We start from the raw sequence: 14,469 nt of genomic DNA on the forward strand, positions 1-14,469 counted from the left end.
AGCAATATATATTAGTTTGCAACTTCTCCTGTTTGCTGATTTCTCCACTCATATGAAATCCGGCACATCTTAACTGCTGTTCTCCATTTAGTTCTCAGAATGGTTGGCCCCAAATGTTCTGCCCCCCCAGGACATTGGCAACAATATTACAATGTGTGTGGGCGTGAGGGAACTAAATCAAAACATTTGCCAGGATCGCCAACCACTGCCTGACGTAGCTGAGGCCCTAGCCCTGCTCAAAGATGCATATGTGTTTAGTGTAATGGATTTATCTGCTGTGTGCCATCAAGTACAGTTGCACAAGGACTCCAGGGCTCCAACATCTTGTGTCAACACTTCGGACATTTAGATTTATAAGGCTGCCTTTTGGGCTAGTCTCAGCTGTGGCATATTTCCAACAACTAATGAAGATGGTATTGAATGGATTGCCTCTTATGTTCTTTCAAAATTATGTTTTTGTGTATGGGAAAGACCCACAGAGTCATGTCTTGAGGCAGGTGTTGAGGAGATTATGGGACAGTGGACTCACCCTCAAGAGGGAAAATTGTAAGTTTGGTGTCAGTTCTGTCTCTTAGTTGAGGCATACAATTTCTGGGAATGGGATAAGCCCAAAATTAGAGTAGGTCAAATCATTTCTGGCTGCACCCACTCTGGTCAGTAAAGACCAGGTTAGCTTATTCATGGTCTTGCAGAATATTATACCAAGTTCATTCCCAATTTCGCTAGTGTGATATAACCAATTAGACTGCTTCTTAAGAAGGGGGCCAGTTTTGATTGGTCGGAAGAGTGTGTGAAGGCATTTAGTGTGGCATAGGAGAATATAGCCAAAATGCCTAACCTGGGATATTTCAGTACTTTCAAGAAAACCTATCTTAGAACCGATGCAAGCATCAGAGGTTTACATGCTGTATTGTCCCAAGTAATGGATGGGAAAGAAAGGGTTGTTGCCTTGCTTCCAGCTCTTTGAGAGGAGCAGAGGGGAGGTATTCTGTCATAGAGAGGGAGGCTGGGGCCTGTGTGTGGGTGATGCACCATTTTACATTATTTTTGTGGGGTTTGCCTTTCATTTTAAGAACTGGCCACATACACTTGGTCCAACTATTGGGATGCAGGTATATCGGTAGTACTACACCACGCATCAAGAGGTGGATGGAAAGTCTGATTGAGTATAACTACCGGGTGGGGTATTTGTTGTGAGCCTGGAGTATACCTTGGATTGTTTGTCCAGAGTACCAGAGGAGAGAAAATGTGGACAGGATGGAGTGGAGCAACAGATTATGGGGTTCAAAGAGACAGCAATAAACAAGAATGAATGGGGATTGGAGGTGGAAAATGATTAGGTGTGGAAGCAAGTCATGAATTTTGTGGTAGCGGGATGGCCAGATAATAGAAGCAACCATGATGAAGCAAAGTCATTTTGGGGTGTCAGGGATGAGTTAGAGTATGTTTCCTTAATGGAAAGTTGTATTGAGGATGCATGGTTCCACCTTTGGGCATAAGAAGTACAATTTTCAACCTGACACATGGTAGGAACTTGACCAAGTCTAGAGTGAGAGAATGTTACGTTTGGTGTGGACCGGCAAATAGAGGGGGTGGTTCAGGATTGCTTACAGTGTGCCAGGAGTGAAAAGACTAGATGTGTCCGGACGGCCACTCTGACCCCTGTAGAGGTACCATCTGAACCCTTTAGCAAGTTAGGGTTGGACATTGTAGATCCATTTGAATTGTTATCTCCGAATGAGAGGTTTATATTGGTCCTTGTGGACTATACCTCGAAATAGGTTACAGCAATCTGCGTAAGCTCAGAAACAACCAGGAATGTGATTGAGTTCTGCATGAGGTTTTTGCGTGTGAGGGCATACCCGAGCCCATCATTACTGATAATTGAGTACAGTCTGCCTCCTTTGAAATGGAAGAGTTTTTGTATGATCTTGCCATTAAACATTATCACACGGCCTTATACTCCCCTCAAGCAAAAGTCTTGGTGGAGAGCATGAATCGGTTGATTAAGGCTACTGTTTAAACCGCAGTGGAGAATAGTATCTCTTTAAGGGCGGTGCTCCGAGGTAAGCTCTGGGTGCATTGTAACTCCCCTAACTAACTTTATTACCAAGGTATCTCCTTTTCAGTGGTTAAAGGGCAGATTGGCTATAAAATCGTATACTATATATAAAACAGAGTAGCTGTGGAAGTCATGGACAACACTGCCCCTAAGTAAGAGGCCTACTGATTTGGAGGATTATGTGTAACTGAAGAAGTTAATGCAGGAACTTTATCTGGTTTATTGTTTTACATGTAGGGTCTCTTGCATTTTATGGAGAGTTTAAGATCAAAATGCTTGTATAGATCTTCTTGGGTGAAATATGATTTCCATAGTACTTGATTTCACTTACAACCTTGCCGATATGTTATATACATTGTACATGAGTTTCTTTTTCAGGTATAATTTATACACTATATATGCTTTCTTTCTGTTGTATGTTATTTACATTTATTATTGATGAACAACTGTTATTTGTATTTTCCTTTGGGAAGGGAGATGTGGTGTAACTTACTGCTTGAGTAGAATTGTGGTACTCCTTATGATGCCATGATTCTACCATGGTAACGAGAACTGTAAAGCCAGTGAGGGATTGACTTTGGAAGAGATGAGAGCTAGTTGGATGTGCGCTACATGTTGGTGGAATAAAAGAAGACTCAATCCTCATGCAGTGTTCAGAGTGCTTCTTAAAAACGATGCATCCCCAGTGCCGGACTCCACATCGCACCCTGTAGTCTTATCGAAATGAAAGCAATGGATAGTAGCACCTCCACGTAGTTAATTAGGAGAGATAGCCTATACAGGGAGCAATGCCGTCTGTTCCATCGCCCAATCCCAACTGCCTCACCTTGCTAAACTACATTCTACGTTCTTACATCTACATTCTACACTTCCACGTTCTACACTCCTACTACAACAATTATCACATACCTTCACCCTTCAAAATAACAATACCAAGAGTGATTTCCTCAACATAGATTAAAGATACAATATGCATATACAAATATGTGCACTAGATTTCTTATACTCTCCGCCCATTACATAATCTTCCAAATAAGATGAAGCTCTTCTAAACCCTTTCACTGCACTGTAGTACTTCATCTTCACATACATCTTCAACATTATCATTGGAAACATCCTCATTTGCACCATCAGCATTTATAACATCCATTAAGTAACCATTGCATTCTTCGTGACCCTTCCTACTGTTCCCAACATTAACTCCACAATCTTCCTTCCTGTATAATGATACTCGCTGTACATTCCATACCTTACCATCCTCCAACTGCACAGCATTTTTTAAGACTTTAATCATTCTCAATGGTTCTGACCACCGTGGTTTCCCCTTATCAACAAACTCAGGTTTCTTAACCCTAACATACTGTCCGACTCTCAATACACACATTCTTCTCATTCTGTTATGATATAATCTAGTACGCAGTTGATAGTCCTGCACTTTGTTCCTCATTTCACTATTGCCACATCAAACTTCAGTTTTTTCTCCATCAGCTACCATGGTACCATATTTGTAGACGGTTTCCTCCCTCTTAACAATTCAAAGGGCATTTTCCCCGTAACAGAATGAGGAATTACCCCGTATTATGAAAGCATGTTTTGTAAGGATTTTTTCCATGAAATCCCTGATTTAAGAGCTAGTTGTATGGTTTCTTTTATGACCCTATTAAACCTTTCTACCTGACCATTAGATTAAGGGTTATACAAAGCTAGTTTCGAATGTTTGATACCATTCCTCCTCATAAATCCAGCCATTTTTTTCTGATGTTAGTTGTACTCCATTATCCAATACTAAGAATTCTGGCACACCTTCCCTCACAAATAGATCCTCTAGGAATTCTACTACCACATTCGTAGACATTTTGCTCACAATCCTTACTTCGGGCCACTTAGAAAAATAGTCAATTAAGACAATGGCATACGACTCCTTCTCTGGTAAGGTAGAGAATGGACCCATAAAGTCATCCAGTTTCCTCCATGGTCTATCAGGTAATTCAACAGTCATTAATGGCGCTGGGCAGGGTTTGGTACTTTTATCACTCCGAGCACATATCATACAATTCCTCACAAATCTGTCAACCGTCACATCAACACTCAGCCACCAGAAATTCTCCTTCACCTTCCTTTTGTTGCTGGACATGCCACCATGACCAACATGACTCTTCCTTATTATTACTTTGTGTACACCCTTAGGTGGGAGTATCCTCTCACCTTTTAATTCTACATCATTCATACAGTTAGTTCATCCTTCAATTTTCATAAAACTGCACCATCGCCTCTCATCATGCATTCACCAGGCCTACCATTAATTATGTACTTTTTTATCATTTGCATTTCAGTATCCTTCATCATCTCTTGCTCCCATTCCTGTTCGGTTATCATTTTTTGTTCCAGTTCTTCAATAGTCTTTATTCCTAACAGTACATCATCATACGTAAAGGCTACATCACACTCTCCATTCTTAAAATTTTCATCATCATCTTCAACTGGTAAGCGTGGGAAGCCGTTGGCAATGGTGTTGTTCCTTCTAGGTGCATATTCCACTTGGAACTCCAAAGAAAGTTTTACAAGTCTTGGCAATACATTTCTACCACCACCTGGTTTTAATATATTGATCAGTGGCATGCATAACTTGAATTTTCTTCCCCATACATTCTGAATTTTTGCACAGCCCACGAAAAAGCCAATAACTCCTTCTCAAATACAGAGTAATCTCTTTCAGGTTGCGGCAAACTTCGTGATGCATATGCCAAAATCCATTTGTCATTGACTTCTTTTTGTGATAAAACTGCTCTAATACCATAATTACTTGCATCCACTGAAATTATGCAGTTAGTGTTCATTTTAAATGGTTTCAGACATGGAGCTTGTACCACTTCATTCTTAATAGACACGAAACACTTGGATTCTTCCTTGCTCCATACAAATTGAGCATATTTCTTAACCAGCTTCCTTAAGTCCTCTACTTTCGTTGCATAGTTCTCAATGATGTGTGAATAAAATTAAGTAAGACTTAGAAATGACATTAACTGCTCTTTGCAGGTAGGCTCAGGAGCTTCCACAATATCCTTCACATGACTAGTTTTAGGACGAACTCCATCTCGACAGATGATGCGACCCAAATACTCTACGTGAGCTTGGCCAGCCTTACACTTTTCTTTCTTTACCGTCAACCCATTTTCTTGAAGAATAATTAATACTTAAGACTTTATCATGCTCCAACTTGTCTTTACCAAAAATTTAAATGTCATCCTGAAATACTTTGGCGTTCTCCCCCCCACTTAAAATTCTTTTCATCTCTCTTTGAAAAACAGCAGAATCACTTGCCAGTCCAAACAGCATTCTTGTATTTTGAAATGTACCCTTGGTTGTTATGAAAGCCGTATAGTGCTTGGAATTCTCATCTAATTCTATTTGATGGTATGCATTAGATAAGTTGATGGTTAAAAAAAAGAAGAAGCCTGATTTGCAGATGACAGCAGTTCTTGTAGGTTTGGTAAAGGAAACATGTCTATCCAAATTGCTTCATTTAAAGATCTCAAATCAACACACAATCTTAGTTACCCATTGCTCCCCTTTGAGAGATACTACTACAGGTGACATCCAATCAGAACTTTCAGTGGGTTCTATAATAGTTTTTTTACACAAATCCCTCAATATTTATTTAAGTTTTGCCCTATAGTTCACTGGTACATTCCGCATTTTGTGTCGAACAGGATATGAATTTTCTCGTAATACAATTTTGTGCTTAAATTTCTTCAGTTTACCTAAAAAGTTTGAAAATGCACTGCGAAATTCCTTGTCTAGCTCCTCATATTCCAATTCACCATCATGCAACTCATGAACAACATACACTGGTGGAGCTTTTGCAGGATCTAGCCTGATACCAAGTTTTATAATATGTGGCCACCCTAAAATAATTTGTTTACATGATCTACAAACTTTGCCTAACGCGGGACACTTCTTAGAATTGGCTAAATGATCACTAGCTCCACATCTATAACACAATCTTGTAAAACCTTTCTTCTTTTCTATTTTCTTCTCCTTCTTCTTAACTTCCTTTGTTATGGAAATAGCATTAGCAGATTCAAAATTGTGATCAGGGGTGTTTTTGCTTACAGTTTGGATACACTTTTGAGAAACCTCTATACTTCTAGCCACTTCAATTGCCTTCTTTAACGCTAATTCACTACCACATGACCATAGTTTCTCTTGTATTTTACAAGATTTAGTTTTCATCAGCAATTGGTCCCTCAACACTTGGTTGTATGACATTTGCTCAAATTTATACGTAACTGCCAATACTCTCAGAGCTGCCATAAATTGATCAATAGATTCATCCTCTTGCTGAGCTCTAGAATAAAACTTGTATCGTTCTAAAACCACATTAATTTTCCTGCCATAACGTTCATGATGTTGTTTCTTGGCAAGGTGATAGACATCAACATTATTGGTATTATCGGTATTATTGATTCCAGGTAAATTTTTGAACTCTCTAAGGCCAAAAGCACCCAATCTGTGCTTTAATAAAGCTAAGTACCTTTCTGGAGAACACTCTTGTTCTTCCAAGACCTTAACATATGCCTCAAATAAATCTATCAATAGTTCTTTATAGGTGGTTCCCCTGGCTCAGATAGGAAAAATGGCGGTGGTTGAATTGATGTCATCTTAATTATTCAGTAATAGATTTAGTCCACTAGTATATGTTTTGAGTAACAATTTGGAGAAAAAAAAGTACAATATGTAATAAATGTAAGCAAGTATGTGCCCTGTCAGTCCCAACAGATGTACTTTTTTTTCCCTCTAAGTGCTGACAATAACACTAGATATTAGGTGTGCGAATCACCATTATTCGCTGAACAAACTTTGAAAAGTCACAGTGTTTATGAGTGAGGAATACGGTGTGTGAATCACCGTAATCTGCTTCATTGAAATACGGTAAATTTGACTAATATGGTGGGTGAATCACTGTAATGTGCCACTTTGAGATACCTGTCTGAATACGTCCATATTTACACACAAGATGGCCGCCACCATGTAATGACGTCTGTCCGTACACTTGACGTACGAGATGGGGCCTGTGTAGATTGACGTCAGTCGACACCCAAGGTGGCTGCCATCATGCAATAATGTACGTCCATACACTTGACGTACAAGACAACGCCTGCGAACTGAAGATTCGACGTTGAGGTGTTCTTCCGCAACTCATCAGGATGATCGGTAGTTGCAGGTTTCTCCGCAACACACAATGTTGCCACAGCATGGATCACTAGAATCGGCAGTCGCAAGCTTCTTTGCAACACACTTTGCTGACGCAGGGTGGACCCACCCTATGCACACCGAAAATGAAGTAAGAGGTATGGCGTTGCTCCTTTTGGGTTCTCCCACTCGTCACCAATGTTGGAATGAAAGCAATAGATAGTAACAACTCCACATAGTTTGTTATGAGAGTCAGCATATACAGGGAGCAACGCCGAACAGTCGCACCGCCCAATCCCAACTGCCTCAACTCGCTAAACTACATTCTACATTCTTACATCTACATTCTACACTTCTACGTTCTACACTCCTACTACAACAATTACCACAAGTCTCCTCGTAACCGGTGTGACAAACCTTTGATGCAGGCCTTCAAATTGCAAGCACCTCGTCGACACCATCCTCGACGACGATGTTGGACTCTGCATCACAGCTCAGCAGCTCCCCCAGAATCTCCACTGTGCGATGCATCTGCGACGAGGGATCTTGCAGTACTGCGCTAATCAGGATTTAAAGTATTTTGTTCAGCTGGGCTCACTGGGTCTGGCTGGGTCTGCCCTGTGCTACATCATTGTCGGCTCGAACATGTGACTTTGCCCTGGTGCAGTGAGACCAGATGACCACAGTTGCGATTTTTGCTTTTAGGCACTTGTTTTACCTAAATCTTCAAAATTGTATACCTCCTGTTCTACTGATTAGATTTTTGTTGTTTTGATGTCAAATAATTTATTAAATGTTACTCTATTTTTCTAAAGTGCTGTGGCATTTTCAGATCCCTGTACGCAACGTAACTGGAATTATGTGATTTGTGGCTGCCACATTTGCCACATAATCAATCATCTGCTGCATAATCAACAGCTTTTAACTAAAAATAAAACACATTTTGTTTCTAGCTCAAACAGATAAAAAATTACTAAAGATGCAGTAACGTACTGCTGCACAGTGAAGGTCCTTTGCAAAGGTTGACTGGTCACTTTTCAGTTATTTATAACTGTATTTGGATGTGGAACTGGGAAACCTTTGTGTGCCATGACAGAGTTAACGTGTCAAAAGGAAACAATATTGAAGTGATACTAACACATAATGCACCATATTAAGCTGCATAATTTTTATTTTCTTGCCACATAATTTAGTCAATGTTGCTGTACAATTTAGGCATCCCCTGTTGCACAATTCCAGAGGGCCTGTCTGTACCCAGCAAGATTGTCACATAGTTCACTTTTCAAAATCCTCTCACTTTACAGTCAAAGAAAGAAAAGTAAACAACACCTCCACACATTGTGTCAGAAGACATAGCCTGATATTGAACCTGTTTTGGAGCACATATATAACGTGTGCCGGAAAGTACATTTAAGCTACAAGTTATAGTTTCTTAACACAAGTATAGGTATAAGTATAACCATAACTGCTGAATTTCTATGGTTTTGTGTGGGTAAAAGGTGCACCTAGCTATAACGTCCCTGTAACCTTTGTTTTTTTCAGTAAATATATTATATATATTAATTACTTCATAAACACAACAGCAGTCGATGTTGGTATTGATGCCTTAGATATTAACCTAAAGGACGGACCAAATACAAATGATTACCTGTCCTACGGTTCTAGTCAGGACCTACTTTATTGAAAAGTGTTAGACAGGTGTAATATGTTGAGGATCCTTCTGAAAAAGGATGAGTAGGTAACAAAACATTTGTGGCAACCCAAGGATTCAATCAAGGGCAGTTTTCCACGGGGAACAGGTGTGTCTCCTGGAGCATCACTTTATACCTGAATGCATATGAAATGAGGTTCCTTGTGTAGAATGATTATTGAGGATCTGTGGCATAAAGATAGGGGGCATTGTGTGTGTGTAACGTCCCCTCCACCACAAGCTGCATTGGGTAAACATCTACTATGCTACAATCAGAATCTCAGTCTAGCACAGTACCACAACAGTAGTGTATCTGTTCAGCAAACAGACACTTTTTATAACTCCCTTGTCCCACACTGTGGAGCATGTTCCTCTGTTCCACAAGAGAAAGAGACAGAAACAAAAAAAAATATTAACCGCACCCACACAGATGGTAGTATAGAAGAATGTAGGTTACACGTGACCCAGGTGAGCTGGCTGTAACCTGAATCTTACAGCCTAATGCGTAGGATTAATATTTTACCACATGCTTAATGTTGCTCAGTAAGTTGAAAATGTAATTGCATCTCTTTCTCAAGCTGACATAGAACTGTACTTGGATATATGTAGTTGTAATTTCGATAAGCAGTGCTGCGTCCAGTCTGAGTGATAGCATGTTGTAGCAATGCAACAGCCATATAGACTTCATATAGGTTATCTCCCTACAGTGGATGTGGGAGGCAGGCATGGCTTCCCATTTGCATGAGGTGCTCAGCAAACTTGGCAGTGGTTTTCAGGTTGACGTAGACGTTTTATCCTTGGCTGTTATGTGCAAATTTGAAAGAAGTACTATAGAATGAGGTACTCCCCTCTCCCTGAGAATTCCTGTGGCCTTATCAGTTGCCATCCTTGGTATCTGCTGCATAGAGTTGATGTCCGGGAAAAAAACCATTACCATGACTTGTCATATTGTACTTCACCCATATGTCTTTCAGCTGTTCTAATCCTATCCCGGTAGCAGTAGTTGGGTAGATGGACTATATCTGACAGTAGAGAGACACCAGGAATAGGTTGGGATCCAAGCAAAAGATGATCCCTCTCAACAAGGAAATGTGTGACTAGATTAGACATTCCAAAATCAAAGGGATTCGATTCTCAATAAAGTCCTTCATATTGCTGGTCTCTAATCCCTCTCTGAGACCAAGAATGAAAGCAAGGACCATTCTCTTCTAATTCCTCAGCCTTATTCTTCCACAACTGAAATTCTTTTGTTGACCTTGAGGACTCAGACACCAGTATCTCCCAGTCTAGAGTGAATGTTTTCCAACCTCGACAATCGAAATGTCTATGATATGACATTTGTGCAGGCGTGGTTGTTTCTGATGTAAAAAAAATTTACAATTGGAATGTGAGTCTGGCCTCTGACAACCATTCAGAGGAGCCCTGAAGGTCTGCAGACGTCGACATAGGGAACACTTTGGTTTCTGGAAGGCTTGTAAATCAAGCTTTGATTGAGCATCCTTTGAGGCTTTCCTCCGTCTAGTCATTGCTACCGCACCTGGCTGGGTAATAATGTTCATTCAAATTCCACTTACTCTAAGATGAGAACAATCAAACGTGTGGGTCCAATTGTATGGGGAGACCTGTCGGTGTTAGGTGATTGTGGCAAACGTCTTAGTTACCTTTCAGACTGGTTGAATACCTACAGCAAGAACGGCTAAAAACAAAAAGCTATATTTTACAATTATGTTGAATGAATGTAATTATAATATAGCAGTCTTTTCTAACGAATATATATGTGTAGAACCAGCAACTAATAGTGTAGTATAATTCTATAATAATAATTTCCTAGGGTGAATATAATGACAGGGGAAAGTAAATTATACATGAGCGCCAATTCCAGTGATTTTGTTGAAAGATTTTCATTTTTCATGAAACACAATTTTGCACAGCAATTTTGGAACGGTTGTTTTTCACCAATAGAGAATGTGTAAGTGGTTAAAATGTAGTGTGTAATGCAAATGGCGCTCATTATCCCGTTCCTTAGTCTATACTGTACTGGGTATATTGTAGAAATTATTGCTGTTGTTATCCTACAGGTAAATACATCTTAATCTATTTTACCTCCTAACAGTATGTAAAAAAAGTAAACAAATTGATCAAAATAAATATCTTTGTTTTTCTTTCAGCTAAGAAATGTGGATCCCTTTTTGCTGATGGACGAATTCAAAGGAGGAATGCCTGGAGGCTTTCCTGATCACCCTCATCGGGGATTTGAAACCGTGAGTACTTCCAGGTTAAAGAGACCATTTTAAATTAACATGGGGGCGTTCCCATACATTCTGGTGTTGTGGTATTCTTCCTTTGTAAAGTATTTTGAACACATTTGTTTATTGTTTTCGCATTTCGTAAAAAAAAACGAAGCTACATCAAATGTAGAACAACAAGGCAACACAAAAGACAGCTGGTGAGCAAGGCTAGTCCACGTCGTAACCACCTGCCCCCATTACAGAATAGGGATGAATTACAATACATGAGTCTTAAACTTTGTTTTTTGTACAAGTGGAAAGCCACAGGCCCCAAAACTTTTGGTGTTTAGAGGCACATCCTCACTGTTTGTAGATTTGTTTTTCGGCCCTGCAACAAATGCCCATTCCCCGAGACCAAGTGGAGCCTGGTGGTGGTGGAGCGGGGTGGTTTGGGGATCTCCAACCTCTGGCAATGTCTCTTTTGGCTACCATGTAGCTAGCTGATTCTTGCCAGCAGTCTCTAGTATCTAGTATTCACCCAGTCTTCTCTTTCCCAAAAGGACCACTTTGGGGTGTAGGCCTTTGTAAATTAGTTTTTTTAGTTGAATGTGTACTTTGATATTTCTAAATCTTTCCGAAACTCTAAGGATGCTTGTGGTGATGTATGTTAATTTTGAACACTCTGCACACTGAATAATATATCATTCATTTTTCGAACACTAAGGAAATCTCTCTTTTTCCTGAGAACCAATGTCTTTGACACTTGAAGAAATTGTAGGCATTTTCCTCTCTTGAATCATTTTAACTTCGGCATGACTTAGTAGTCATGAGGTGACAGTTTTGTGAGGGCTCAAGGTGCAGTGGTACGGCACCACAATGGGAATTCTACAGTTCCCTACCTCTCCATTTGTTTCAGTATCTCTGAATGGCTACATGCACCTAAATTTAGTTACATTATGCTGTTAGGGGAATAGCACCCCTCCCCCCCCCCCATTTTTTCATGATTTTAGTCCTCACCCAAGTCCTACCTAGGAGGTTTGCATTTGTGCATTTTGTCAGGAAGGCACCCGGTTGCTTAACACTTTCCATCTGAAACTGTTTATTCTGCTTCTAAATGATGAGGGTTTAAAATTGCACCCCCACCAATAAACCCGTTCTTTTCCATCTCGGAAAGACTCTTCTTGGACCCTGAGTCTTAGTAGGTTCATCTCTGCATTATCATTTTAAACATAGTGCTGGGAACAGACTTTTTCATTTTTCTCCAGTTCTCTGTTTATGAATGCATCCACGGCAGAGCGGATTGCACTACACTCCCTCTAAATATTCACACGGCAGTGCCGAAGTTTATTTTGAAAGTGCCTTCTTTTAGTAAGTTGAACTGTATTTACATTTCAGATCTTCTAAGAAGTGCATGAGTCTTGATTTGTACAGGATCTGGTACCCTCCTGGGCAGAAGTCCACACAGCTTCCATGCCAGGATATCTACAAGGCATTCTCCTGGATGCTGACTTCCTCTTTTGCCTCAGCTACAGTTTAGAGATTGCTAATCCAACGTGCCAACTACTTCGGATCCAGATTCCCGTTTTGCACTTATGACACATTAAGAGGCTTTTTACATGAGGTTGCAGGGTTGGCAGAGCATCATCCTGCAGCTTTGATTTGTCCTCGTAGAGTGTAAGGGATGGAATGATTTAGCTGACAACCATGAAATGCTGTTAGTACATACCTTCGTCATCGGCTCAGTCCATAGCCTGTGATGCTTTATCAATTTGTAACCTGAAGAATTGGTGCTATACATTGGAGGCTCAATGAGTGTGTGTAGTATTGTAGCACACTCAAGATCCTTATTGAGATGTGGCTTTGGTTGAAAATAAGAGAAGCTAGTGGTGTACCTTTCTCAGGAGGTGCTAATATAACTCAGAGTTTAAGAGTTGACATGATGGAGAAAAATAAATTATGAGATTAGGGATATGTAATCATAGCATAACAAATGGCGTCACTTCTCAGTTATTGTAGTTGTATCCGCATCCTTACAAGTCTCTGAAGGTGTTTTGAAACTCTTTCCGTTCCAAGTACTTGTGTATTCTGTTTGAAACCTCCTTCCCTATAAACATTGTCTGGTTAAAAATGCTTTACTTTTGAATTTTCTGTGCTTTCCTGTTAGGAGAGTGCCCTTTCAGACCTGTGACCTCTGTCACCTTGTACGCCTGCAGAGGGTGTAGAGTGCCTGACCCATCAACCATTTCTGGACTGTTTCATTTATTTATTCATTTATTTACTGGTGTCATCAGCGTTACCACAACTGTCACGAATCTAATTGTGAAGGATACCGTTTCTGTTATTTGGTGCGTGTTATATAATTAAAAGAGAAAACCTCACTCATATCAATCTTACATAATTGCCCTGACCGATGCGCATAATTTTTTAGCGAGTTTGCACTGATAATTTTCGTGCTTTTAATAGTTAACGTTTTGTTTTTTCCATTGTTTCTGCACATCCCTAACTCAGAAGATCAAACCGTTACCCTTTAAAGATGGACGCTTGGGAGAATATTGCCATACTGTGTGACCAGAACAAATTCTCACTGATGCCTCTCGGTTTTTGCCATAATGTAAGGGAGTAGGCGCCCATCAAGTGAATAAATATCGACATCCTTGTAACACGCATACTTATTCTTCTGTCTAAGAACAAGGAGAAATGAAGATATACTCGACCTCGTTGATTATTAAGGGCCTTATGACACGGTATGCGGAGCTCCACATCCGAAATCCTGCATCTGAAATTACCAATAACATGGGTTATGGCAATTAAAAGCACTGGTTGGTCCTGGTGGCCTGTGTGCCTCCTCCGAACATCACTGTGGTGCATTACAGCAGGAGAAGACCTCAGTTTTTGTGGCAAGAAGAAAACTCCGACCTTAATTTAAACCAGTTTAATTTCCTCCACAACACTGTGCCTCAGGTGGAGCCAATAACATTGGTGGCCTCCTCCCTCCAGAGATCAGAGAATTTGCCATTCCCACGCAGCTTTAAGCTGGGCCTAATACGGGAGTGTTTCTGCGGTGCGGAGAGGCTGCTCGGTGCACATTGAAGGATTGCTACAGAGGAGCTGCTCTGTACCAAAACATCATACCTGCTAAAAGAGGGATCCATAACTTCCTTTAATAAAGCAGCCAATATCAGGGACTGTCATATTCTAACCTTTAACACTGGTGAAGCTGGTTTATTGGTGCTCACACCTGAGAATTGGCCATTGGCTTCCCCTGGCACTAGGTCTTTATCACTCATTGCTACTGC

General features: G+C 40.3%; 1 protein-coding gene across 5 annotated transcripts in view; it reads left to right on the plus strand.

Moving 5' to 3' along the window:
• PIR (pirin) overlaps positions 1 to 14,469 on the plus strand; it is a 586,627-nt gene that overhangs the window by 158,734 nt on the left and 413,424 nt on the right. For all 5 annotated transcript variants that reach the window (XM_069204946.1, XM_069204944.1, XM_069204948.1 and 2 more), the window contains one exon: positions 11,114 to 11,206. In XM_069204946.1, coding sequence (XP_069061047.1) covers positions 11,114 to 11,206 — 93 coding nt within the window. The remainder of the gene's footprint in view (positions 1 to 11,113; positions 11,207 to 14,469) is intronic.

Source organism: Pleurodeles waltl, chromosome 8 (assembly GCF_031143425.1).
Source record: "Pleurodeles waltl isolate 20211129_DDA chromosome 8, aPleWal1.hap1.20221129, whole genome shotgun sequence".
NCBI classification, from domain to species: Eukaryota; Metazoa; Chordata; class Amphibia; order Caudata; family Salamandridae; genus Pleurodeles; species Pleurodeles waltl.